This window comes from Oncorhynchus kisutch, linkage group LG1 (assembly GCF_002021735.2).
Source record: "Oncorhynchus kisutch isolate 150728-3 linkage group LG1, Okis_V2, whole genome shotgun sequence".
Classification (NCBI taxonomy): domain Eukaryota; kingdom Metazoa; phylum Chordata; class Actinopteri; order Salmoniformes; family Salmonidae; genus Oncorhynchus; species Oncorhynchus kisutch.
Window position 1 is genome coordinate 20,746,858 of NC_034174.2, and position 24,507 is coordinate 20,771,364.

General features: G+C 42.7%; 1 protein-coding gene across 1 annotated transcript; it reads right to left on the bottom strand.

Annotated features, from left to right (window-relative positions):
- Positions 1–499: 499 nt before the first annotated feature.
- On the bottom strand, positions 500–23,538 carry LOC109877067 (metabotropic glutamate receptor 6-like). The gene is made up of 10 exons (XM_020469421.2): positions 22,944–23,538; positions 18,067–18,283; positions 17,771–17,906; positions 17,452–17,606; positions 17,166–17,306; positions 16,857–17,057; positions 5,453–5,592; positions 4,701–5,324; positions 4,212–4,523; positions 500–739 (listed from the first exon to the last, which is right to left on the bottom strand). The coding sequence occupies exons 1-10, from the start codon at positions 23,496–23,498 to the stop codon at positions 500–502; spliced, it is 2,721 nt and encodes a 906-aa protein (XP_020325010.2). The 5' UTR covers positions 23,499–23,538.
- Between the last annotated feature and the right edge of the window lie 969 nt (positions 23,539–24,507).

Genomic DNA, 24,507 nt, shown 5'->3' on the forward strand with positions numbered 1-24,507 from the left:
TTGATCAAAAGCTGTGCTTTGCCAAGAGAGACCATGCTAAGCTGTCATCTGTAAGGCGCCAAGTGTCGCATTCATCTCTGGTTTCCTGCTGGGTTATCTAAAGTGATTGAAGAGAGAGCAATTACTATTGTCTTAGTGAAAAATGAACACTGTAATCTGTTTCTGTCATTGTGAATACATACAGTAACACAGGTGAAGGATCAGTGGACACAGAAAAAAGGCTTCCGAAGGGGTTCTTCGGCTGTCACATAGGACAACCATTATTGGTTACAAGTAGTTAACCTTTTTGGTTCTAGGTGGAACCCTTTCAGTTCCAGGTAGAACCCTTTTGGTTTCCATGTGGAGGTTCTACATGGAACCCAAAAGGTTTCTAAATGGAACTGAAAGGGTTCTACCTGGAACCTAAAAGGGTTCTCCCATGGGGACAGCCGATGAACCCATTTAGGTTCTAAATAGCACCTTTTTCTAAGAGTTCTGACTGGACACGTCTCTGCTTTACTCACTGTGATCTGTCAGGGACTATGGCGCTACTTTTGGACTCTCCGTTCTGCTTGTCTTCTTTCTGGGAGAGTTGTGTGGTCACTGCTGAAGCCACAGCCTTGAAGCTGCGTTTGCGTTTCTGCACGTTCTGCTCCGGAAGGAAGATGATGACATAGACCTTAGGGATGTACAACATGCCGAGCGACACAGTGGCACTCAGGCTCATGGACACCGTCAGGGTGGTGGTCTGGATGAACATCTGGAGCAGATAGAAGGCAGGGTGAAAGTTAACAATAAATACCTCAGTATAAACCTATACATTTGACAATAGGGGTTTGATTGCCTGGCTGGGTACTACATGAATTGCATGTGTTGCATTCACAACTCAAAATATGATTTAAAAGAAATGTATCATCTATCCTATGCCTGTAATTCCTTCTATTAATCAGAGAATAACCTGAGAATGAGTATATAGTATTCTGAGAATATGCTGAGAATACAGTAAACATTCAATAAACAATGTATGGAGGTTGTCTTACATAATATTTTCCATGGCAATCCCCATGACACCTTTATTATGCCTAACTACTATACGATGTCTGAAGAAGCTATATGATGAGAAGTCTCAGAGGTACACAGCATACAGACGTTGTTTCTTCATCTGACTGTTCAGGAGCTGTTCTGAATGACTGTGTGATAATGCTCTCGGTAGCCGATGTGAGCAAGACCTTTAAACAGGTCAACATTCACAAAGCCGCAGGGCCAGACAGATTACCAGGACGTGTACTCAAAGAATGCGCGGACCAACTGTCAAGTGTCTTCACTGACATTTTCAACCTCTCCCTGACCGAGTCTGTAAAACCTACATGTTTCAAACAGGCCACCATAGTCCCTGTAACCAAGGAAGCGAAGGCAACCTGCCTAAATGATTACTGCCCCGTAGCACTCAAGTCGATAGCCATGAAGTGCTTTGAAAGGCTGGTCATGGCTCACATCAACACCATCCTCCCGGATACCATAGACCCACTCCAATTTGCATACCGCCCCAAAAGATTCACAGATGACGTAATCTCAATCACACTCCACACTGCCCTTTCTAATCTGGACAAAATGCTGTTCATTGATTACAGCTCAGTGTTCAACCCCATAGTGCCCACGAAGCTCATCACTAAGATAAGGACCCTGGGACTAAACACCTCCCTCTGCAACTGGATCCTGGACTTCCTGACGGGCCGCCCCCAGGTGGTAAGGGTAGGCAACAACACATCTGCCATGCTGATCGTCAACACTGGGGCCACTCAGGGCTGTGTACTCAGTCCCCTCCTGTACTCCCTGTTCAACCACGACTGTGAGGCCAAACACGACTCCAACACCATCATTACATTTGCTGATGACAATAGTGGTAGGCCTGATCACCGCCAACGATGAGACAGCCTATAGGAAGGAGGTCAGAGAACTGGCAGTGTGGTGCCAGGAAAACAACCTCTCCCTCATTGTGAGAAAGACAAAGGAGCTGATCATGGACTACAGGAAAAGGCTGGCCGAACAGGCCCCCATTAACATCGATGGGGCTGTAGTGGAGCGGGTCGAGATTTTCAAGTTCCTTGGTGTCCACATCACCAACGAACTATCATGGTCCAAACAAACCAAGACAGTCATGAAGAGGGCATAACAAAACCTTTTCCCCCTCAGGAGACAGAAAAGATTTGGCATGGGTCCCCAGATCCTCAAAATGTTCTACAGCTGCAACATCGAGAGCATCCTGGCCAGTTGCATCACCGCCTGGTATGGCAACTGCTCGGCATCGAACCGTAAGGCGCTACAGAGGGTAGTGCGTACAGCCCAGTACATCACTGAGGCCAAGCTTCCTGCCATCCAAGATGTATATAATAGGCGGTGTCAGAGGAAAGCCCATCAAATTATCAGAGACTCCAGTCACCCATGTCATAGACTGTTTTCTATGCTACCGCACGGCAAGCGGTACCAGAGCGCCAAGTCTAGGTCCAAAAGGCTCCTTAACAGGTCCTACCCCCAAGCCATAAGACTGTTGAACAATTAATCAAATGGCTCCCCGGACTATTTACATTGACCCCCTCCTTTGTTTTTACACTGCTGCAACTCGCTGTTTATTATCTATGCATAGTCACTTCACCCCTACCTACATGTACAAATTACTCAACTAACCTGTACCCCCGCACATTGACTCGGTACCAGTACCACCTGTATATAGCCTTGTCATTGTTATGCTATTGTAACTTTTTATGATTTTAAATGTTTTACTTTAGTTTATTTGGTCAATTTTTTCTTAACTCTTCCTGAACTGCACTGTTGGTTAAGGGCTTGTAAGTAAGCATTTCACGGTAAGGTCTACACTTGTTGCATGTGACAAATAAAGTTTGATTTGATTTGATTTTAGACGGCTCTGTTTTTAGCCGAATAGATTTATAACCCAGTAACTATAAACACTGAGGAGTGGTGCTCTATTCATGGGTATTTTAGCTAATCATCTTGGTGTTCCTCTGTTGTCAGCCTGGCAACAACAGTAATGAGAACAGACTTGTGGTCTGAGTCCAATGCACTGACAATTCAAAAGCAGTACACCTCATGAATTAATAAATAACTACATGGCACAATATCCTGAGGGGATAACCCACATATCTTTTCATTTCTATATTCTCTGTCCTCTTCTTTGTTATGGTTTTTATTGGCTCTCAATGACCTGGCCAGCACTGATGTGGCAATGCATGGATGACCAGAGAGCACCGTTCACATGCGTTAATATTAAAGACATCATGACCCCAGGCTAGTGCTAGGTACAGTATGGCTCAGCAACTAAGTGGCATTGAAATATGACAAAGAGCAGTTCTAATGAGACCCAAAGGCAATACAGACCAGAGAGAGAGATTTTCTTATCATGTGCATCAGCAATCAAGTCAACCATCCAGACCACACATATTGAAGCAAGTCAGTAGAAAATGTAAAAACATAGCCAACCCTAAGTTTGCCGTGCTCTCCCAAATCTAACACCTTCCATTCACACTTCCCTAATGATCAGCATGCAATTATTGACACTTTTCTGAGTACCTCTCAAAATCTCATGCATCAATACCCCTGCATTCCTACCTAATAACACTGTTTTACTGTTATTGTGCTGTTATAATACTGTCTGCAACTAATGCAATCTGACAACTAAATGTTATTGATGCTATATTTAGACATTCTAAGCTATGAGTAACTGTGTAATTGAAAAGCATGTATGGGGTATTTTTTGTCACTCGGGGACCCATTTTGTCCCTGAGCTCATCTGACCTCATTTCTGAGTTCCCCCGTCTTTGATTAATTTCATTTCCATTTGCAGAGGATAAAATACTTTTAATTCACCTGGGGGTTGGGTAATGTCAGTTTGACTGACTCTTAATAATACACCCTACCAGTCTGAATAAACTTCCATCTTTTAAATCTTGACTATTGTTCCACTGCTTTGTAAGCATAGAAATAAGCCACAAGGTAAATTGGCATCTGTCATTCAAGGAAGAGGATGCTGAACATACTGTGAGTACGACAGGTAACAAACTAGCATTTAATAACAGTGTTGACAGTTCTTCAATAGAGAAGTTAGCTCTAGAACCAATTCGAGAAAACATCGTTTTATGGTTGCTTTAAAAAAAAGGAACTTTTTTCCTGCAGGGTAAATACCAGCAATTATGTAAATATAACATTGAATTTGAAACCTTCTCAGTAGACTGGGCTGTGCCAAAGAAGATGGGCACAAAGGCCAGCCACACGATGCAGGTGGTGTACATGGTGAAGCCAATGGGTTTCGCCTCGTTGAAGGTCTCTGGCACCCCTCTGCTCTTGATGGCGTACACAGTGCAGGTCACCATCAGCACGATACTGTAGCTCAAGCAGAGGACCAGGGCCAGGTCGGACATGTCACATTTCAGGACCCCACGTGCAAACTCTGGGTTGGGCGGGTGCTGCTCCTCATAGTCTATAATGGTGTGTGGGGGCACCACTCCGAACCAGATGAAAACTCCAAGTAACTGTGGATATACACAGAATTAGCAAAATATTGATGTGGCCCATGGTTCAGCCGTTCAATCTAATTCTACTGTATACCATTCCAGACACCATTTCCTATGTCTTTAACAAAAAATCACTCTTGTATTACTGCCTCGTTTTCATCACATGCAGTAGGAGAGAGGCAGAAACCCACTCACCTGCACTCCAATGAGTATAAAGGTGATGATGAGCTGAGAAGCAGGGCTGATGAACGGAGGTGGCGTGACTGCTTTCTTGCCCTGCTCAAAAATACGGTAAATGCGGTTGGTCTTGGTGAGCATAGCTGAGTAGGTAATACACATGCCCAGGCCCAGCAGCAGCCTGCGGAATGCACATACTGGGGCGCTGGGCTCTGCGATCATGAGGAAGGTGATGAGGTAGATGAGGAAAATGCCTGTCAGGAGAACATAGCTGAGCTCCCGGCCGGAGGCCCGGACGATGGGGGAGTTGTTAAAGCGGATGAAGGTGATGATGCATCCAGAGGTGGCTAAGATGCCCAAGACAGCCAGGAACACAGGGATGATGGCCCAGGGGGAGCTCCACTCCAGCTTGATAATGGGTGTGGACCGGCAGCCCGTCCGGTTTGGCATGGGACGCATGTCAAAGGGACACATGTCACAGTTTAGCTCATCCAGCTGGTACTGATATCCGTCACACAGCTCGCAGTGCCAGCAGCAGGGCACACCCTTCACCATCTTCTTCCTCTCTCCTAGCTCACAGGGGAAACTGCACACCGAGTCAGGGACTGCACTGTCCCCACCCGACCACTGCATCTCCTCAGCCTTCCACAGAAACAGAGACAGAAACAGACACAGTGACAGAAACCATGCTGAAGAACATCAAGTGATAAAAGCACTGATAAAGTGAACATCAACATAGCTAAATGAAAAAGGCCAAAACAAATGTTTACATTGAGTCGCAGATAGTTTGTCCACTGGCCAATACACCGGTATCCAGGGTTGGTGGTGTTTGAGAGCTGGAACTGGAAGATGTCATAGCGACCAGGAGCATCTCCATTCTCATTGAACATGACCCCAGTCCCTGCACTGCCTGTTGGATAGAGGAGCAGTGATTTTCAACAGGGCTACCCACTATTGGGCAGTATATTGTATGCACCATAAAGGGTCAGTAGTGTTCCCTGGTGGAATGCCTAAACCTTTGACCAAAGAAAAATGTAACATTAGAGGAGTTGAACCTATAAGACTCGTGCCTTATGCAACCAGGGCAAAGCTGAGCATAAGATTCTTCCTGTGGAGGGTTATTTTCCATACATGATGCTATTCTTTCTGTACTCTCTGGTCTGTTGCCTTAACACTATAGCTTGTTCCTGCCTGTTCTGTTCAGGCATTCAATCAGAGAGGGCTTTCTATACAAAGGTCATCCACTAAGAGGGAAAAGGAAATAGCTATGCTTTCATAGAAAGCTCCTTGGACTCCAAACAGTGATAAAGAAATGTATTTTTGAAATTTATTTATGAAAGATGGAGCTAAAAAGAGGAGTGTGTCTTGTGTATGAAGAAAGAAGAGAGGCAGCCCTGGGGAAGAAGAGTGCATTGAAGGGATGTGCTGTGTACTGGGGCTTAGTACATTAGCAGAGATCCCAAGGCTAATGCAGAGTGCAGTGCTGTCTTCAAACTGAACTCCCTCCACACTCTTCTCTTAAACCCATGGGACGTGATGGGAACCAGAAGTGGAAAAGGCTTCATGAAACCATGCATTAGGCACACCATGACATTTCAATTTGGAAATCTGGGTAACATTTGGTTGAGAATTTGATCAATGAGATTTCAACATGTATTCACCCACTCAGAAAGGCAGCCAGAAGGTTGTTGAATTCTCAATGTGTTATCACTATGCTTTCAACAATCTTAAAGCACAACCAAATTCCAATGGAAAAACAATGTCAGAATTTTGGTTTAGCTGTCATCTAAATGTATTATCACTGCACTTTCAACCATTTAAAATCACAACAAAGTTAATAACATTTTACTGCAGTTGGCTAAATCAGGGTCACACAGAGTGTTTCTTGGTAGTCTTAAATAAATCTACTTTGAAACAAAAGTATATACATCACACACATGATTAGGGGCTTTAAAAAATGAAGCCACCTGTATCACAATATTACACGTTATATAAATCACAGAACACTGAAATATAACAAAACAGTTTGACATAGAAACACCGTATTTTCAGTGTTTTATTATTTTTTATACTGTTGATTAATTACGAAATTATGAAAAATATAAAAAACATTCCACCCATGACGCCACTAAAGGGTGATTTGGTATTTTGACTGCAGGAAAGATCTACAATGGGAATACAAAATCAGATATTTTGTATTATATCACTGTGCTTCATCTATTAGCACAACTAAATGACCTGGATTGCATTTGAGATTACATTAAAAGTGTAAGTGATAAATGCTGTTCAAGATTCTGCACAGATTAATGTAGCAATTGTGAAGATCTCCACAGACCTGGAATCTTTGCATGCTATCTCTTCAACATGCACACTTTCTATGATAACATAAGAAAACATTTATAGTTACAGTAACCTCAAAATGTGGCCATGGACGTGTCCCTCATTTTAGGTTGAATAAATACTGATACATTAGTTTGTAAGATAGCCTTAACTTTAGGCTATTTACTGTATTAGAAAAGTCATATTGAATTGTACCCAACCAAATATCACAATTTAAAGGAGATTTATCTAATACTTGGACAGTTCCATCTGAGCCTCTCGCTTAATCCTATTCTTTAACTCGTTTTTGGGGTTTAGTTGGAGACGTGAATCCAACATTATTTATTTGTCGACAAGTTCATAGGCTATTTACTGTATTGCAAAGTTATATTGAATTGTTTGTTTGTCAACGCATCAAAATATTAACATTTAAATGACATGTATCTTTTGTGCCACGGAATTAGTCTGGCTTTAATTCCAGTTTGTCCGGATTCATTTTTCCATATCAACCAAAAATCTAAGTTAAAGAATAGGACTAAATCAAATCAAATGATTTAAAGTGCATTTAAAGTTTGATTTGATTTTGTCTTATTCTTTAAATTAGATTTTTGGTTGAGATGGAGATGTGAATCCAACATATTAATTATTAACTTGAACATTACATGTGAAATCAACTTGAAACCAGCTTGAAACATTAGGGCCTATATATATTGTCTATTTTTTGTTTAATTCTAGGTTGAATTGAAACAATAGCAGTTGATAACTTTGCAAATGCTTTATAGGCCTAAATAGCATAATTGATTATACAGTTGAAGTGTGAAATTTACATACGCTTAGGTTGGAGTCATTAAAACTTGTTTTTCAACCACTCTGCTTATTTCTTGTTAACAAACTATAGTTTTGGCAAGTCGGTTAGGACATCTACATTGTGAATGACAAGTAATTTTTCCAACAATTGTTTACAGACATATTATTTAACTTATAATTCACTGTATCACAATTCCAGTGGGTCAGAAGTTTACATACACTAAGTTGGCTGTGCCCTTAAACAGCTTGGAAAATTCCAGAAAATGATGTCATGGCTTTAGAAGCCTCTGATAAGCTAATTGTCAGTTAGCTTATCAGTTGAGTTGAGTCAATTGGAGGTGTACCTGTGGATGTATTTCAAGGCCTACCTTCAAACTCAATGCCTCTTTGCTTGAGATCATGGGAAAATCAAAACAAATCAGCCAAGACCTCAGAAAAAAAATTGTACCACAAGTCTGGTTCATCCTTGGGAGCAATTTCCAAACACCTGAAGGTACCACGTTCATCTGTACAAACAATAGTACGCAAGTATAAACACCATGGGACCACGCAGCCGTCATACCACTCAGGAAGGAGACGTGTTCTGTCTCCTATAGATGAACGTACTTTGGGGCAAAATGTGCAAATCAATCCCAGAACAACAGCAAAGGACCTTGTGAAGATGCTGGAGGAAACAGGTACAAAGTATCTATATAGTAAAACGAGTCCTATATCGACATAACCTGAAAGGCCGTTCAGCAAGGAAGAAGCCACTGCTCCAAAACTGCCATAAAAAAAGCCAGACTACGGTTTGCAACTGTACATGGGGACAAAGATTGTACCTTTTGGAGAAATATCCTCTGGTCTGATAAATCAAAAATATAACTGTTTGGCCATAACGACCATTGTTATGTTTGGAGAGAAAAGGGGGAGGCTTGCAAGCCGAAGAACACCATCCCAACCGCAAAGCACAGGGGTGGCAGTATCATGTTGTGGGGGTGCTTTGCTGCAGGAGGGACTGGTGCACTTCACAAAATAGACGGCATCATGAGGGTGGGAAATTATGTGGATATATTGAAGCAATATCTCAAGACATCAGTCAGGAAGTTAAAGCTTGGTCGCAAACGGGTCTTCTAAATGGACAATGACCCCAAGCATACTTCCAAAGTTGTGGAAAATGGCTTAAGGACAACAAAGTCAAGGTATGGGAGTGGCCATCACAAAGCCCTGACCTCAATCCTATAGAAATGTCTGGGCAGAACTGAAAAAAGTGTGTGCGAGCAAGGAGACCTACAAACCTGACTCAGTTTCACCATCTCTGTCAAGAGGAATGGGCCAAAATTCACCCAACTTATTGTGGGAAGGTTGTGGAAGGCTACTGAAACGTTTGACCCAAGTTAAATAATTTAAAGACAATGCTACCAAATATTAATTGACTGTATGTAAACTTCTGACCCACTGGGAATGTAATGAAAGAAATAAAAGCTGAAATATATCATTCTCTCTCTCCTATTATTCTGACATTTCATGTTCTTAAAATAAAGTGGTGATCCTAACTGACTTAATTAAGACAGGACATTTTTACTGGGATTAAATGTCAGGAATTGTGAAAAACTGAGTTTAAATGTATTTCGCTAAGGTGTATGTAAACTTCAGACTTCAACTGTATATACAAAAGCATGTGGACACCCCTTCAATTTAGTGGATTTGGCAATTTCAGCCACACCCGTTGCTGACAAGTGTATAAAACCGATCACACAGCCGGGAAATCTCCATAGACAAACATTGGCAGTAGACAGTGGTGGGAAAATACCTTCATAGAAAATGACTTAAGTAAAAGGGAAAGTCACCCAGTAAAATATAAATATACTTACGTATCAAATGTAAATGTAATTGCTAAAATATATATAGGTATCAAAAGTAAAAGTAGAAGTATACTGTAAATCATTTCAAATTCCTTTCAGTTTTTTTTATTTTTATTTACGAATAGCCAGGGGCACACACCAACACTCAGATATACTTTACAAATCAAGTATTTGTGTTTAGTGAGTCCGCCAGATAGGAGGCAGTAGGGATGGCCATGGGTGTTCTCTTGGTAAGTACGTAATTTGCACCATTTTCCTGTCCTGTTAAGGATTCAAAATGTAACAAGAACTTTTGGGTGTCAAGGAAAATGTATTTAATAAAACGTATATAATTTCCTTTAGGAATGTATTGAAGTAAAAGTTGTCAAAAATATAAATAGTAAAGTACAGATACCCCAACAACTACTTAAGTAGTACTTTAAAGTATTTTTACTTAAGTACTTTATACCACTGGCAGTAGAATGGCCTTATTGAAGAGCTCAATGACTTTCAACATAGCAACGTCATAGGATTCCATCTCTCCTACAAGTCAGTTCGCCCCGATAAGTACTGTTATTGTGAAGTGGAATCGTCTCAGGAGCAACAACAGCTCAGCACCGAAGTGGTAGGCCACACAAGCTCACAGAACAGGACCGCCGAGTGCTGAAGCGCATAACACATAAAAATCGTCTGTCCTCGGTTGCAACACTCAATACCGAGTTCCAAACTGCCTCTGGAAGTAACTGTTCGTCAGGTGTTTCATGAAATGGGTTTCAATGTCCCAGCAGCCGTACACAAGCCTAAGATCACGGTGCACAATACCAAGCGTCAGCTGGAGTGGTGTAAAGCTCGTCGCAATTGGAGCAGTGGAAATTAGTTCACTGGAGTGATGAATCACGCTTCACCACTGGCAGTCCGACGGACAAATCTGGGTTTGGCGGATGCCTGGAGAACGCTACCTGCCCCAGTGCATAGTGCCACTTTGTTGGAGGAGGAATAATGGCCTGGGGCTGTTTTTCGTGGGTCGGGCTAGGCTACAGCATACAATGACATTCTAGACGATTCTGTGCTTACAACTTTGTGTGAAGAGTTTGGTGAAGGCCCTTTCCTGTTTCAGCATGACAATGCCCCCCTGCACAAAGTGAGGTCCATACAGAAATGGTTTGTCAAGATCGGTGTGGAAGAACTTGACTGGCCTCCACAGAGCCCTGACCTCAACCCCATCGAATACCTTTGGGATGAATTGGAACGCCAAATGTGAGCCAGGCCTAATCGCCCAACATCAGTGCCCTCTTGTGGCTGAATGGATGTAACGGCTGTTGTTGGTGGAAGGAGAGGAGGACCAAAGTGCAGCGTGGTAAGGGTTCATATTTTTTATAAAACAACTGAACAAAACAACAAAAACGACAAACGAACAGTCCTGTAAGGTGACGAAAAACACTAAACAGAAAATAATCACCCACAACTAAAATGGGGAAACAGGCTACCTAAGTATGATTCTCAATCAGAGACAACGAACGACACCTGCCTCTGATTGAGAACCATACCAGGCCAAACACATAAACACAACATAGAAAAAAGAACATAGACTACCCACCCCAACTCACGCCCTGACCAAACTAACACAAAGACATAATAAAGGAACTAAGGTCAGAACGTGACAATGGAAGCAAGTCCACACAGCAATTGTATTTACTTTGCTGCTCTTTTGCACACCAATATCACTACTTACACACCATCATCTGCTCATCATCATCTGCTCATCTATCACTCCAGTGTTAATCTGCTAAATTGTAATTACTTTGCTACAATGGCCTATTTTTGCCTTACCTCATCATGCCATTTGCACACACTGTATATAGACTATTTTTTTTTCTATTGTGTTATTGACTGTAAGCTTGTTTATTCCATGTAACTCTGTGTTGTTGTTTCTGTCGCACTGCTTTGCTTTATCTTGGCCAGGTCGCAATTGTAAATGAGAACTTGTTCTCAACCAGCTTACCTGGTTAAATAAAGGTGAAATTAAAAAAAATTAAAATAAATTATTGGGCACAGACAACAGCACAAAAGCAAGAAGGTAGAGACAGTAAGAGTGTCCATGATTGAGTCTTTGAATGATGAGATGGAGATAAAACTGTCCAGTTTGACTGTTTTTGACAGCTCGTTACAGTTGCAGCGAACTGAAAAGAGGAGCGACCCAGGGATGTGTGTGCTTTGGGGATCTTTAACAGAATGTGATTGGCAGAACGGGTGTTGTATGTGGAGGATGAGGGCTGTAGTATGTATCTCAGATAGGGGGAGTGAGGCCTAAGAGGGTTTTATAAATAAGCATCAACCAATGTTGCAACATCTAGCCTTCCCAAAAGATAGCAGCAAAGGGGGGACCAACTCCATATTAACGCCCATGATTTTGGAATAAGATGTTTGACGAGCAGGTGAACACATACTTTTGGTCTTGTAGTGTACTTTATACAAGGTTTGTCTATGCTGAAAATGTGTTACAATGATGACACAATCCTGTGGTTGAAAATCCACCCTCAAAACAACAGTTGATGACTTTCAAATCCAATGTATTTTCCATTTAAATTACGTCACAATACGTTGACAAATTACGTTGACACAACATTGATTCAACTGGTTTGTGCATTTTCTCTATACACTTTCTCACAATTTTTTTTAAAATAATTTAATTTATCAAGAATATATTCTGATTTGACAGCAACAACAAAAATAAAAGTCAGGATGGAAAATATATTTTCAAACTTGATTTAAACAAAGTCTATAGAATGTTCCAAGACCTGATTGATTGCTGCTCCAATGGAATCCCTCAAATCAAATCAAATCAAATCAAATTTATTTATATAGCCCTTCGTACATCAGCTGATATCTCAAAGTCTCGTACAGAAACCGATATCTCAAAGTGCTGTACAGAAACCCAACCTAAAACCCCAAACAGCAAGCAATGCAGGTGTAGAAGCACTCAAGACCCTAAGAGCTGTTGGAAATTACCGCCTGCCTGAAACCTCTACCTGTTTTGGTAGGATGGAGTTTTGGCCTTCCATGGTGACATCATCATGCACTAAATTAGTTAAAAGACCACTCAAACCACTCCCAGACAGTCCTAGCAAAAGTTGTGTTTGAGAAATTGCCCTTTGCTAAGAAGCCATTTTTGTACTTAATTGTTATCCAGAAATGATATTGATATTGCGATAAAAACGGACCTTTAATGACCCGTGCTCCCTACATTTCCGTTTTGCTGCCTATGCGTGACTGCCTACGTTATCTACCCGAAGGAGTTATCCGGCTGGCTCCTCCGTCGCAACGTTACCTGAACGCCCATCTGCGGCCTGCTAACCGTTAGCTGTCTTATCGGCTGCTGTCTGAATAGACAATCGGACAATTTATTTATTTATTTTTTAAATTATTATTATGTTTTCTTCTTGGGCCTCTATAACTATATCTATTGTTTTTATTTTTGTTGTTGTTGTGTGATTTGGATTAATCCCCTCTACCACACGGAACCCCACTAATCTACTGACGGAACGCAAGAGGTGGCTAAAAACAGACCTCCATCCTATGCTAGCTTGCTACCGATGGCCTGGCTAGCTGTCTAAATCGCTGTGACCCCCAACCAACGTCTCCACTCACTGGACCCTTTTGATCACTCGACTAAGCATGCCTCTCCTTAATGTCAATATGCCTTGTCCATTGCTGTTCTGGTTAGTGTTTATTGGCTTATTTCACTGTAGAGCCTCTAGTCCTGCTCACTATACCTTATCCAACCTATTAGTTCCACCACCCACACATGCAATGACATCTCCTGGTTTCAATTATGTTTCTAGAGACAATATCTCTCTCTTCATCACTCAATACCTAGGTTTACCTCCACTGTATTCACATCCTACCATACCTTTGTCTGTACATTATACCCTGATGCTATTTTATCGCCCCCAGAAACCTCCTTTTACTCTCTGTTCCAGACGTTCTAGAAGACCAATTCTTATTGCTTTTAGCCGCACCCTTATTCTACTCCTCCTATGTTCCTCTGGCGATGTAGAGGTGAATCCAGGCCCTGCAGTGCCTGGCTCCACTCCTATTCCCCAGGCGCTCTCTTTTGACGACTTCTGTAACCGTAATAGCCTTGGTTTCATGCATGTTAACATTAGAAGCCTCCTCTCTAAGTTTGTTCTATTCACTGCTTTAGCACACTCTGCCAACCCGGATGTTCTAGCTGTGTCTGAATCCTGGCTTAGGAAGACCACCAAAAATTCTGAAATTTTAATTCCAAACTACAACATTTTCAGACAAGATAGAACTGCCAAAGGGGGCGGTGTTGCAATCTACTGCAAAGATAGCCTGCAGAGTTCTGTCCTACTATCCAGGTCTGGACACCATATGTGAACTGATTGCCCCCCATCTATCTTCAGAGCTCGTGCTGCTAGGCAACCTAAACTGGAACATGCTTAACACCCCAGCCATCCTACAATCTAAACTTGATGCCCTCAATCTCACACAAATTATCAATGAACCTACCAGGTACCTCCCCAAAGCCTTAAACACGGGCACCCTCATAGATATCATCCTAACCAACTTGCCCTCTAAATACACCTCAACCAAGATCTCAGTGATCACTGCCTCATTGCCTGCATCCGTAATGGGTCAGCGGTCAAACAACCTCCACTCATCACTGTAAAAAGCTCCCTGAAACACTTCAGCGAGCAGGCCTTTCTAATCGACCTGGCCGGGGTATCCTGGAAGGATATTGATCTCATCCCGTCAGTAGAGGATGCCTGGATATTTAAAAAAAATGCCTTCCTAACCATCTTAAATAAACATGCCCCATTCAAGAAATTTAGAACCAGGAACAGATATAGCCCTTGGTTCTCCCCAGACCTGACTGCCCTTAACCAACACAAAAACATCCTATGGCGTTCTGCATTAGCATCGAACAGACCCTGTGATAGGCAGCTGTTCAGGGAAGCTAGAAACCATTATACACAGGCAGTTAGAAAAGCCAAGGCTAGCTTCCTCAAGCAGAAATGTGCTTCCTGCAACACTAACTCAAAAAAGTTCTGGGACACTGTAAAGTCCATGGAGAATAAGAACACCTCCTCCCAGCTGCCCACTGCACTGAAGATAGGAAACACTGTCACCACTGATAAATCCACCATAATTGAGAATTTCAATAAGCATTTTTCTACGGCTGGCCATGCTTTCCACCTGGCTACTCCTACCCCGGTCAACAGCACTGCACCCCCAACAGCAACTCGCCCAAGCCTTCCCCATTTCTCCTTCTCCCAAATCCGTTCAGCTGATGTTCTGAAAGAGCTGCAAAATCTGGACCCCTACAAATCAGCCGGGCTAGACAATCTGGACCCTTTCTTTCTAAAATTATCTGCCGAAATTGTTGCCACCCCTTTTACTAGCCTGTTCAACCTCTCTTTCGTGTCGTCTGAGATTCCCAAAGATTGGAAAGCAGCTGCGGTCATCCCCCTATTCAAAGGGGGGACACTCTTTACCCAAACTGCTACAGACCTATATCTATCCTACCATGCCTTTCTAAGGTCTTCGAAAGCCAAGTCACCAAACAGATTACCGACCATTTCGAATCTCACCATACCTTCTCTGCTATGCAATCTGGTTTCAGAGCTGGTCATGGGTGCACCTCAGCCACGCTCAAGGTCCTAAACGATATCTTAACCGCCATCGATAAGAAACATTACTGTGCAGCCGTATTCATTGATCTGGCCAAGGCTTTCGACTCTGTCAATCACCACATCCTCATCGGCAGACTCGACAGCCTTGGTTTCTCAAATGATTGCCTCGCCTGGTTCACCAACTGCTGTCCGGACCTCTGGCAGTCTCTATGGTGGTGCCACAGGGTTCAATTCTTGGACCGACTCTCTTCTCTGTACACATCAATGAGGTCGCTCTTGCTGCTGGTGAGTCTCTGATCCACCTCTACGCAGACGACACCATTCTGTATACTTCTGGCCCTTCTTTGGACACTGTGTTAACAACCCTCCAGGCAAGCTTCAATGCCATACAAATCTCCTTCCGTGGCCTCCAATTGCTCTTAAATACAAGTAAAACTAAATGCATGCTCTTCAACCGATCGCTACCTGCACCTACCCGCCTGTCCAACATCACTACTCTGGACGGCTCTGACTTAGAATACGTGGACAACTACAAATACTTAGGTGTCTGGTTAGACTGTAAACTCTCCTTATAGACCCATATCAAACATCTCCAATCCAAAGTTAAATCTAGAATTGGCTTCCTATTTCGCAACAAAGCATCCTTCACTCATGCTGCCAAACATACCCTTTTAAAACTGACCATCCTACCAATCCTCGACTTCGGCGATGTCATTTACAAAATAGCCTCCAATACCCTACTCAACAAATTGGATGCAGTCTATCACAGTGCAATCCGTTTTGTCACCGAAGCCCCATATACTACCCACCATTGCGACCTGTACGTTCTCGTTGGCTGGCCCTCGCTTCATACTCGTCGCCAAACCCACTGGCTCCATGTCATCTACAAGACCCTGCTAGGTAAAGTCCCCCCTTATCTCAGCTCGCTGGTCACCATAGCATCTCCCATCTGTAGCACATGCTCCAGCAGGTATATCTCTCTAGTCACCCCCAAAACCAATTCTTTCTTTGGCCGCCTCTCCTTCCAGTTCTCTGCTGCCAATGACTGGAACGAACTACAAAAATCTCTGAAACTGGAAACACTTATCTCCCTCACTAGCTTTAAGCACCAACTGTCAGAGCAGCTCACAGATTACTGCACCTGTACATAGCCCACCTATAATTTAGCCCAAACAACTACCTCTTTCCCTACTGTATTTGATTTATTTATTTATTTTGCTCCTTTCCACCCCATTATTTTTATTTCTACTTTGCACATTCTTCCATTGCAAAACTACCATTCCAGTATTTTACTTGCTATATTGTATTTACTTTGCCATCATGGCCTTTTTTGCCTTTACCTCCCTTCTCACCTCATTTGCTCACATTGTATATAGACTTGTTTCTACTGTATTATTGACTGTATGTTTGTTTTACTCCATGTGTAACTCTGTGTCGTTGTATGTGTCGAACTGCTTTGCTTTATCTTGGCCAGGTCGCAATTGTAAATGAGAACTTGTTCTCAACTTGCCTACCTGGTTAAATAAAGGTGAAATAAATTAAATTAAATTAAATAAATTCCAACTCACCATTAAAGTTGACTGAGCGAATGTATTGGAGCAGCTTACTCCCTTCCACTGGGTCCATCTTCTCACAGACACCCATGGAGCCCGGACAGAGGTCCAGGTGCATGCTGTGTAAGGCATGGGCCATGACATACACCGCGTCAATCACAAACTGTACCTTCCCTTCCTGCTCATACTGAGATTCCTGAGCGATTCTCTCTTCACCTGAAGAAGAGAGGAAGGGTGGCATACAATGGTTAAAGCCAGTGTAGCCTATAAATAAATCTGCTGATTTGAGATATAACATATGTCAGAAGTAACCTCTTCTCCTACCTGTGCATTTTCTCCTACCAAGGTCGTACTTGATACCTGCTCGGGTCAGTTTACATTTGAAGTCGTCCTCCCAGTATTCAGCAAACCAGATGTTCCTTCTGTTGTTTTCCAGAGATCTTGAGGTGAAGTAGTTGTCAAACCCTTGGCAAAGAACCAACAGAGGACAAACAGAACATCACTATCACCATATGTTTAAGACTTTCCCATCACCCTCTGAAGTTAAAGTCATACTGAATACCAAAATATAATGTATCTCTGCAATACCTTTTCCATATGTTTTCCTTACCGTCAATGGAGGCCCGCTTAGGGAGGATGGTGACAGCCCCCTCAGCCACATCCTCCTGGTCCAGGATGGGCGAGCTCTTGGCCCCCCAGCTGTCAGAGCCCACAAAAAGGAAGTGACCCGTCAGGTTGGCCCTCTTTGCTGCCTCTAAGACACGTCTGCGAGAAGTGGTGGTAAGACATTAGCACACTGGTCCTTTAGTAGCTCTAGACTCTATAGGAACTTGGTACTGTAGAGCTTAGAGAACAAGTAGAACATGGTGGTTATGTGACAACCTTCCTATGGAAAGGAAAGGAAAAGTTACTACTAAGTTACCACTCACCTGATGTCGTCCTCATTGGCAAAGATGATGACCCCACGAGCATTAGAGGTCTCCATTAATCTCTTAATGATCTTATCAAAGCCCCCTGGTTTGGGCTCTCGGGGGATTTTAATGGATTGGGCGATGCATAGACCTCCTGAATAAAGGGAGAAGAAAGACACAAGATTCAAACCATCAAGGTGTTTCTTCATTGGACCTCATATCCTCCCCATACAGTACCATCAATTGCAACACCATAGTGGCCATCGTTACGCTACATCAGAAAATGTCAATTTACCACTAAATTCAGTACAAACCTGCCTCTCGAGATATCTGGAGGAAGGCATCGACACCACTCTCTCCGTAATTTCCTTCTGAGGCCAGTGTAGATACGTAGTTCCACCCCATAGCCTTGACGATGTCCACCATGGCCTGGGCCTGGTAGGAGTCAGGAGGGACCACACGGGAAAAGAACTCATAACGGCTTTTGTCACTCAGCTCTGGAGCCGTGGACGCATAACTAATCTGGGGGATCTGAAAGATACAGATGTTACATGATGTTAATGGCTGCATGTGCTGAACTTTAAAAAGATACCAGAGACAATCATTAGATTCAAAAGGACAGTTACTGGATGTTGAAAAGTTACTGAACCATGTGGGCCTTTCTCTGCAGCACCAGACACCATGTGTCATTTATCAAATCAATCTTCGTCTGGATAAATCATACACACAGTTGGTAAACAAACAACATAATACCACATTGCCAGGCATTTTGTCCCAAAACAACACTATAATGGAGGGTGCTGAATAGTTCTCACTTGTCCAGCCAATGTAATCCACTGGAACATTCATACAGTGTAATATTGCTACAGCAATAACTACTGCTCTGTGTCGGCCATAAAAGCCAACGTCATGGTAAAATACAGATGATAAATTTCACCGCAGTAAAAGCATTTGTTTGGAAAGAAATTGATGACAAGATTAATTTACTGGTGTGCTACTTCATTAATGACACAGTTTATGTGAGTGGTCTTGGCACTGACCCCACTAATGCCTTCCCATGGTTTAATGAGAGGTTCTTTGGAGGGATGAGGAGAGAAAGGTAGACACAAGGGGTTGTGAAGGGAGAAGGAGAGAAGAGGGAGATAACAATTTCACAGATTATCTGGAAGGATTATATGGGTTTTAGTCAAATTACGTTAAGCACAGAGGGAGAGAAACAAAGATCAAGAGACAAGGTTACCATTTCACAGCTGGAAGCCATACAATATATTTAATTCTGATAGCCACGTGCAGCTTAAATTTGTTGCTTTACTTTCACCCTTTCCCTCTAGTGGGAACATTCATACATTACTCTGATACAGATCTAAGATCTTAATTTGATCACCCTGTTACAAGTGAACTTTCCTGCACTGCAGGACATGTTAATCTTGTAGTGTATTTGAGGTTTAAAAAGGCTTCTGAAGTTTGTAATTTCCACTTTGAAATTTCAGACTTGATTTTCCCTTACGAAAAATACATCAACCCCTACAAAAATGTCCATTAATTATAATCCACATAATAATTCACATTTCCTGTTGCTGCAGGATTATTTTCTTGCTGTTGTAAACTGGCTCAAATTAAGATCCCACATCTGCATGAATACCATATATGGCTCCAACTACACTGCTCAAAAAAATAAAGGGAACACTTAAACAACACAATGTAACTCCAAGTCAATCATACTTCTGTGAAATCAAACTGTCCACTTAGGAAGCAACACTGTCTCCTGGTAGCGCCTCCATGCTCTGGACACTACGCTGACAGACACAGCAAACCTGTTGTGCAAATGGAATAGACAACCGGTGGAAATTATAGGCAATTAGGCAATTAGCAAGACACCCCCAATAAAGGAGTTCCTATGCTTCCTGGCTGATGTTTTGGTCACTTTTGAATGCTGGCGGTGCTTTCACTCTAGTGGTAGCATGAGACGGAGTCTACAACCCACACAAGTGGCTCAGGTAGTGCAGCTCATCCAGGATGGCACATCAATGCGAGCTGTGGCAAGAAGGTTTGCTGTGTCTGTCAGCGTAGTGTCCAGAGTATGGAGGCGCTACCAGGAGACAGGCCAGTACATCAGGAGACGTGGAGGAGGCCGTAGGAGGGCAACAACCCAGCAGCAGGACCGCTACCTCCGCCTTTGTGCAAGGAGGAGCAGGAGGAGCACTGCCAGAGCCCTGCAAAATGACCTCCAGCAGGCCAAAAACGTGCATGTGTCTGCTCAAACGGTCAGAAACAGACTCCATGAGGGTGGTATGAGGGCCCGACGTCCACAGGTGGGGGTTGTGCTTATAGCCCAACACCGTGCAGGACGTTTGGCATTTGCCAGAGAACACCAAGATTGGCAAATTCGCCACTGGCGCCCTGTGCTCTTCACAGATGAAAGCAGGTTCACACTGAGCACATGTGATAGACGTGACAGAGTCTGGAGACGCCGTGGAGAACGTTCTGCTACCTGCAACATCCTCCAGCATGAACGGTTTGGCGGTGGGTCAGTCATGGTGTGGGGTGGCATTTCTTTGGGGGGCCGCACAGCCCTCCATGTGCTCGCCAGAGGTAGCCTGACTGCCATTAGGTACCGAGATGAGACCCCTTGTGAGACCATATGCTGGTGCGGTTGGCCCTGGGTTCCTCCTAATGCAAGACAATGCGAGACCTCATGCGGCTGGAGTGTGTCAGCAGTTCCTGCAAGAGGAAGGCATTGATGCTATGAACTGGCCCGCCCGTTCCCCAGACCTGAATCCAATTGAGCACATCTGGGACATCATGTCTCGCTCCATCCACCAACGCCACGTTGCACCACAGACTGTCCAGGTCTGGGCGGATGCTTTAGTCCAGGTCTGGGAGGAGATCCCTCAGGAGACCATCCGCCACCTCATCAGGAGCATGCCCAGGCGTTGTAGGGAGGTTATACAGGCACGTGGAGGCCACACACACTACTGAGCCTAATTTTTACTTGTTTTAAGGACATTACATCAAAGTTGGATCAGCCTGTAGTGTGGTTTTCCATTGATCATTTTTGTGTGATTTTGTTGTCAGCACATTCAACTATGTAAAGAAAAAAGTATTTAATAAGAATATTTCATTCATTCAGATCTAGGATGTGTTATTTTAGTGTTCCCTTTATTTTTTTGAGTAGTGTATATAGTCTTCTGTTGGGGAGAGTGAAATTCAATACACCAAACATTGATAACATCAATAGTAACATTAATTTCCAATATTTACATTCCAACACGAATTCCTAAAACAACATTAAGCCTCCTTTAAACCAAAAGACAAGGATGACATCAATTATCTTCAGAAATAAATTGATTATGGCTGTCAGACAAATGTCTATCAAAAAATAAATAGACTGTTCTGCTATGTTTGCAACCCTATCAGGTTATTTGGCCATGCCATGTATATTGTCAGTGCCATGTGTGTTGAGTTCAATGACATTTACAGGGATCTCTGACCTCAACCCTATAGACAAACCTTACCCTTCCCAGAGCTCTTACAATTCACTCTCAAGACCAGGACAACTCAAACGTTTAATAAATACCACAGAGAACATGTAGTTCAGATGTCATGTTAGAATATTATGTATTGTGATTAAAATGAGAGAACAATCATATTAAATCATGAAAATTACGCTTTTAAACAAATTCTCTCTGACTCTGGTATTAAATAAAGGTGATACAATGCGTATTAAATCAGACTGAGGACATCACACATCAGACTCTATCTGAGTAACTGTGCAAACTCTAGAACGGTACATTATGGGATGGAACTTATGGATTTTGGGCACTGGCCAGTTAGTAGACCACATTTTTAAGTAGCCCAGGTCCAAAATCTGTGCCATGCAATATTTGAAAAGACAGTTTCTTTAGCCAGCAGGCTGGTTGGACACATTTTCTACAAGTCTGGTCTAAAGAATACTAGCCTCTGACTAGCAGGCTGACTTAATTTCCATCCCTGAGTACATACGTACAGGACAAGCCCACCATTTAGTTAAATCTGCAGAACACCGGTTAGAAAGTTGGTGATATCGTAGAACCAATGTCATCCCTCTGGCCTGATGCTCTATTTTCAGACTGGGTCCTGAGCTGCTGAGAAGGGCTTAATGGAGGATGGGATCTACAATTCTGTAGTTAACATCTTCACGATATGCAAGGTGACGCCTTGGTTCCCAACTAATAGCTCTCCATAAAGAGAATTAACTAGTGACAGAGGACTAGAGATGGTAGATGCTTAGCTTCTTGAACCTGAAGATTATTGAACCTAGTTGAAATGGCTAGTTTTAACAGTGACATTTCTAGATTACTAGTGGGTCATTAATGAGTCATGTCACTAAGTCACTGAGGGATTTAGGCAGCCCTAGTGTCCCGTTATAGCAATTAGCAGAGTATCTTATATTGAGTTTGTGTGAAATGAAACAGTTGAGGAAAATGCCAGGGTGTAAGTTCACAGCTGATTCATCAGGAAAACCTATTCGCGGCTCAGAACATGGATTCACAGGGGAATAGTGTTCACTTTCCATAGACGTCATACCCTACTGCTACATCCCACTGGCACAGACGTTAGTTCAATGTGTAGTTTTGATTTATATCAAAACACACAATTGCCCCACACATTACATAATGTAAAGGTATATTAAAGGTCCGATTTGGCTGTTTTTATCTCAATATAAAATCATTTCTAGGTAACAATTAAATAACTTTGATTAAAATGGTCAAAAAGAAACAAAAATAGCTTTAATTTCTCAAGAAAGAATTTAGCCAAGATTGTGTGGGAGTGGTTTGAGTGGGGAGGGAAAAACTGAAAATGTGCTGTTATTGGCAGAGGTTTGGAGCTCTCTTTCTTATTGGTCTATTAACTGCATGGCGATGTCACCATGGAAGGCCAACACTCCTTCCCACCAAACCAGGAAGACATTTCAGGCAGTTTTTTCAAACAGTTCTTACACTAAAGGCATTATCATAATTTCCACAATTTCACAGTATTATTCCAACCTCATAGTGTGGAAATATATATAAAACATAGGCAAATCAAGTTTTTGACTGCACTGGGCCTTTAACTCTGCTGAAGAATATATGTATGTGTGTGAGGATAATGCTGTAGCATGGGAATATAGTACAGTGAGGGCTGCAATGCACAGCACAAGAAGGAGTCTCACCGCAAAGAGTCTCAGCACGTTGGCCACCATGATGGACACTGAGCTGCCGGATGCCCCGATTACTCCGACCACCCTCTCCGGTTTGGGAATGATGGGTGGCTCGCCATTAGAGCAGCGCACGTCCGAATTATCCTTCTGGATGAGGGCCTGGACGAAGGTTAGCGACTGCTCCAGGGCGTAGGTGTCCCTAGAACAGGTGTCCAGGATTCTGGCCCCCAGTGTGATGTTAGGCAGGAGGTCAGGGTCACTGTTGATCTGATCCAGGGCATACAGCATGGCCTCCATACGGTGGATACCTTTCTCCCGCTTGATCTCCCCACAGGGCACACCGGCTGGCCCACGGGAGTGCACTGGGAACAGGCCACCCAGGGTGATGTCCCCCTCAATCTTGATGGAGTGTGGTTGTGTGCCCTGCTGAGCCCATGTCTCTGGACTTAGACCCAGAAACAACATTAACAGTAACCTGGGAAATGTTGTTACATGACATCCAAACGGTGGACCAAACCCACAGCAGGACTGCGATTTGTGGCTCTGTGATGTCATGATTTTGGCCATCAAAGGTTCCTGTATTCAGTGTTAAAGTACCAGGCTCCTCCCTCTACCTTTGATACCTGTGAACAGTTTAATGAGGACATGTTGGTCTTTGGTTAAGTTAAATACATCTGTATAGCTTTCATTACATACATTTTAAACTAACACTGCATGAGTCAAATAACTGTTTATCATACAAATTGATCTGCAAATGCACTAACCATGGCAGCAGAGATTACAATACACAATGTCTTGACATCACTGGCATATAGATACTGAACAAAAATATGAATGCAACATGTAAAGTGTTGGACCCATGTTTCATGAGCTGAAATAAAAGATCCCAGAAATGTTCCATACACACAAAAAGCTTATTTATCAAAACTTTTGTGCTAACATTTGTTTCCATCCCTGTTAGTGAGCATTTTCCCCTTGCCAAGATAATCCATCCACCTGACAGTGGTGGCATATCAAGAATCTGATTAAACAGCATGATCATTACACAGGTGCACCTAAAAGGCCAGTCTAAAATATGCAGGGGGGGGGGGGGGGGCTGAGGAGTATTTCTGTGAGTAATTATGTGGGGAAAAACTAATTGTGACCCGCTGCCCAGTCATGTGAAATCCATAGATTAGGGCCTAATGAATTTATTTGTATTGATTGATTTCCTTATATGAAATGTAACTCAGTCAAATCTTTGATGTTGTTGCATGTTGCATTTATATTTTTGTTCAGTGTATAATATTCTGAAACATTATCATTCAAGTAGACACTATAGGACATGCCACTTCAGTTCTTCACGACAGTCTCAAAATGAGCCTAACAAATTTGTTTAAAAGTGTGTGTCTGTGTCCGAGAATATCTACTGCTCCTAGACTAGAAAATCAACCCGCTCAAACACCACAGCAGAGAGTCTTCATGAGTAAAGGTTATCTGTATGAAAAGGGTTGGACAAGTAAAACACAGCCAAGAGAGCAGCAAAGTGCAAAGTAATAACATTGCATAAATATTTCACAAAAGCGAACATGGACAG

Bases quoted from the DNA above. Each gene is read 5' to 3' on its own strand.
- LOC109877067 (XM_020469421.2), bottom strand. From the start codon at position 23,498: ATGGCCAAAATCATGACATCACAGAGCCACAAATCGCAGTCCTGCTGT. The intron at 17,058-17,165 runs GTAGGAGAAGAG...TCTCTTCTTCAG, and splicing joins TGGTAGGAGAAAATGCACAG to GTGAAGAGAGAATCGCTCAG. The intron at 740-4,211 runs GTTTCAAATTCA...TATCTGCTCCAG, and splicing joins CAGCCCAGTCTACTGAGAAG to ATGTTCATCCAGACCACCAC.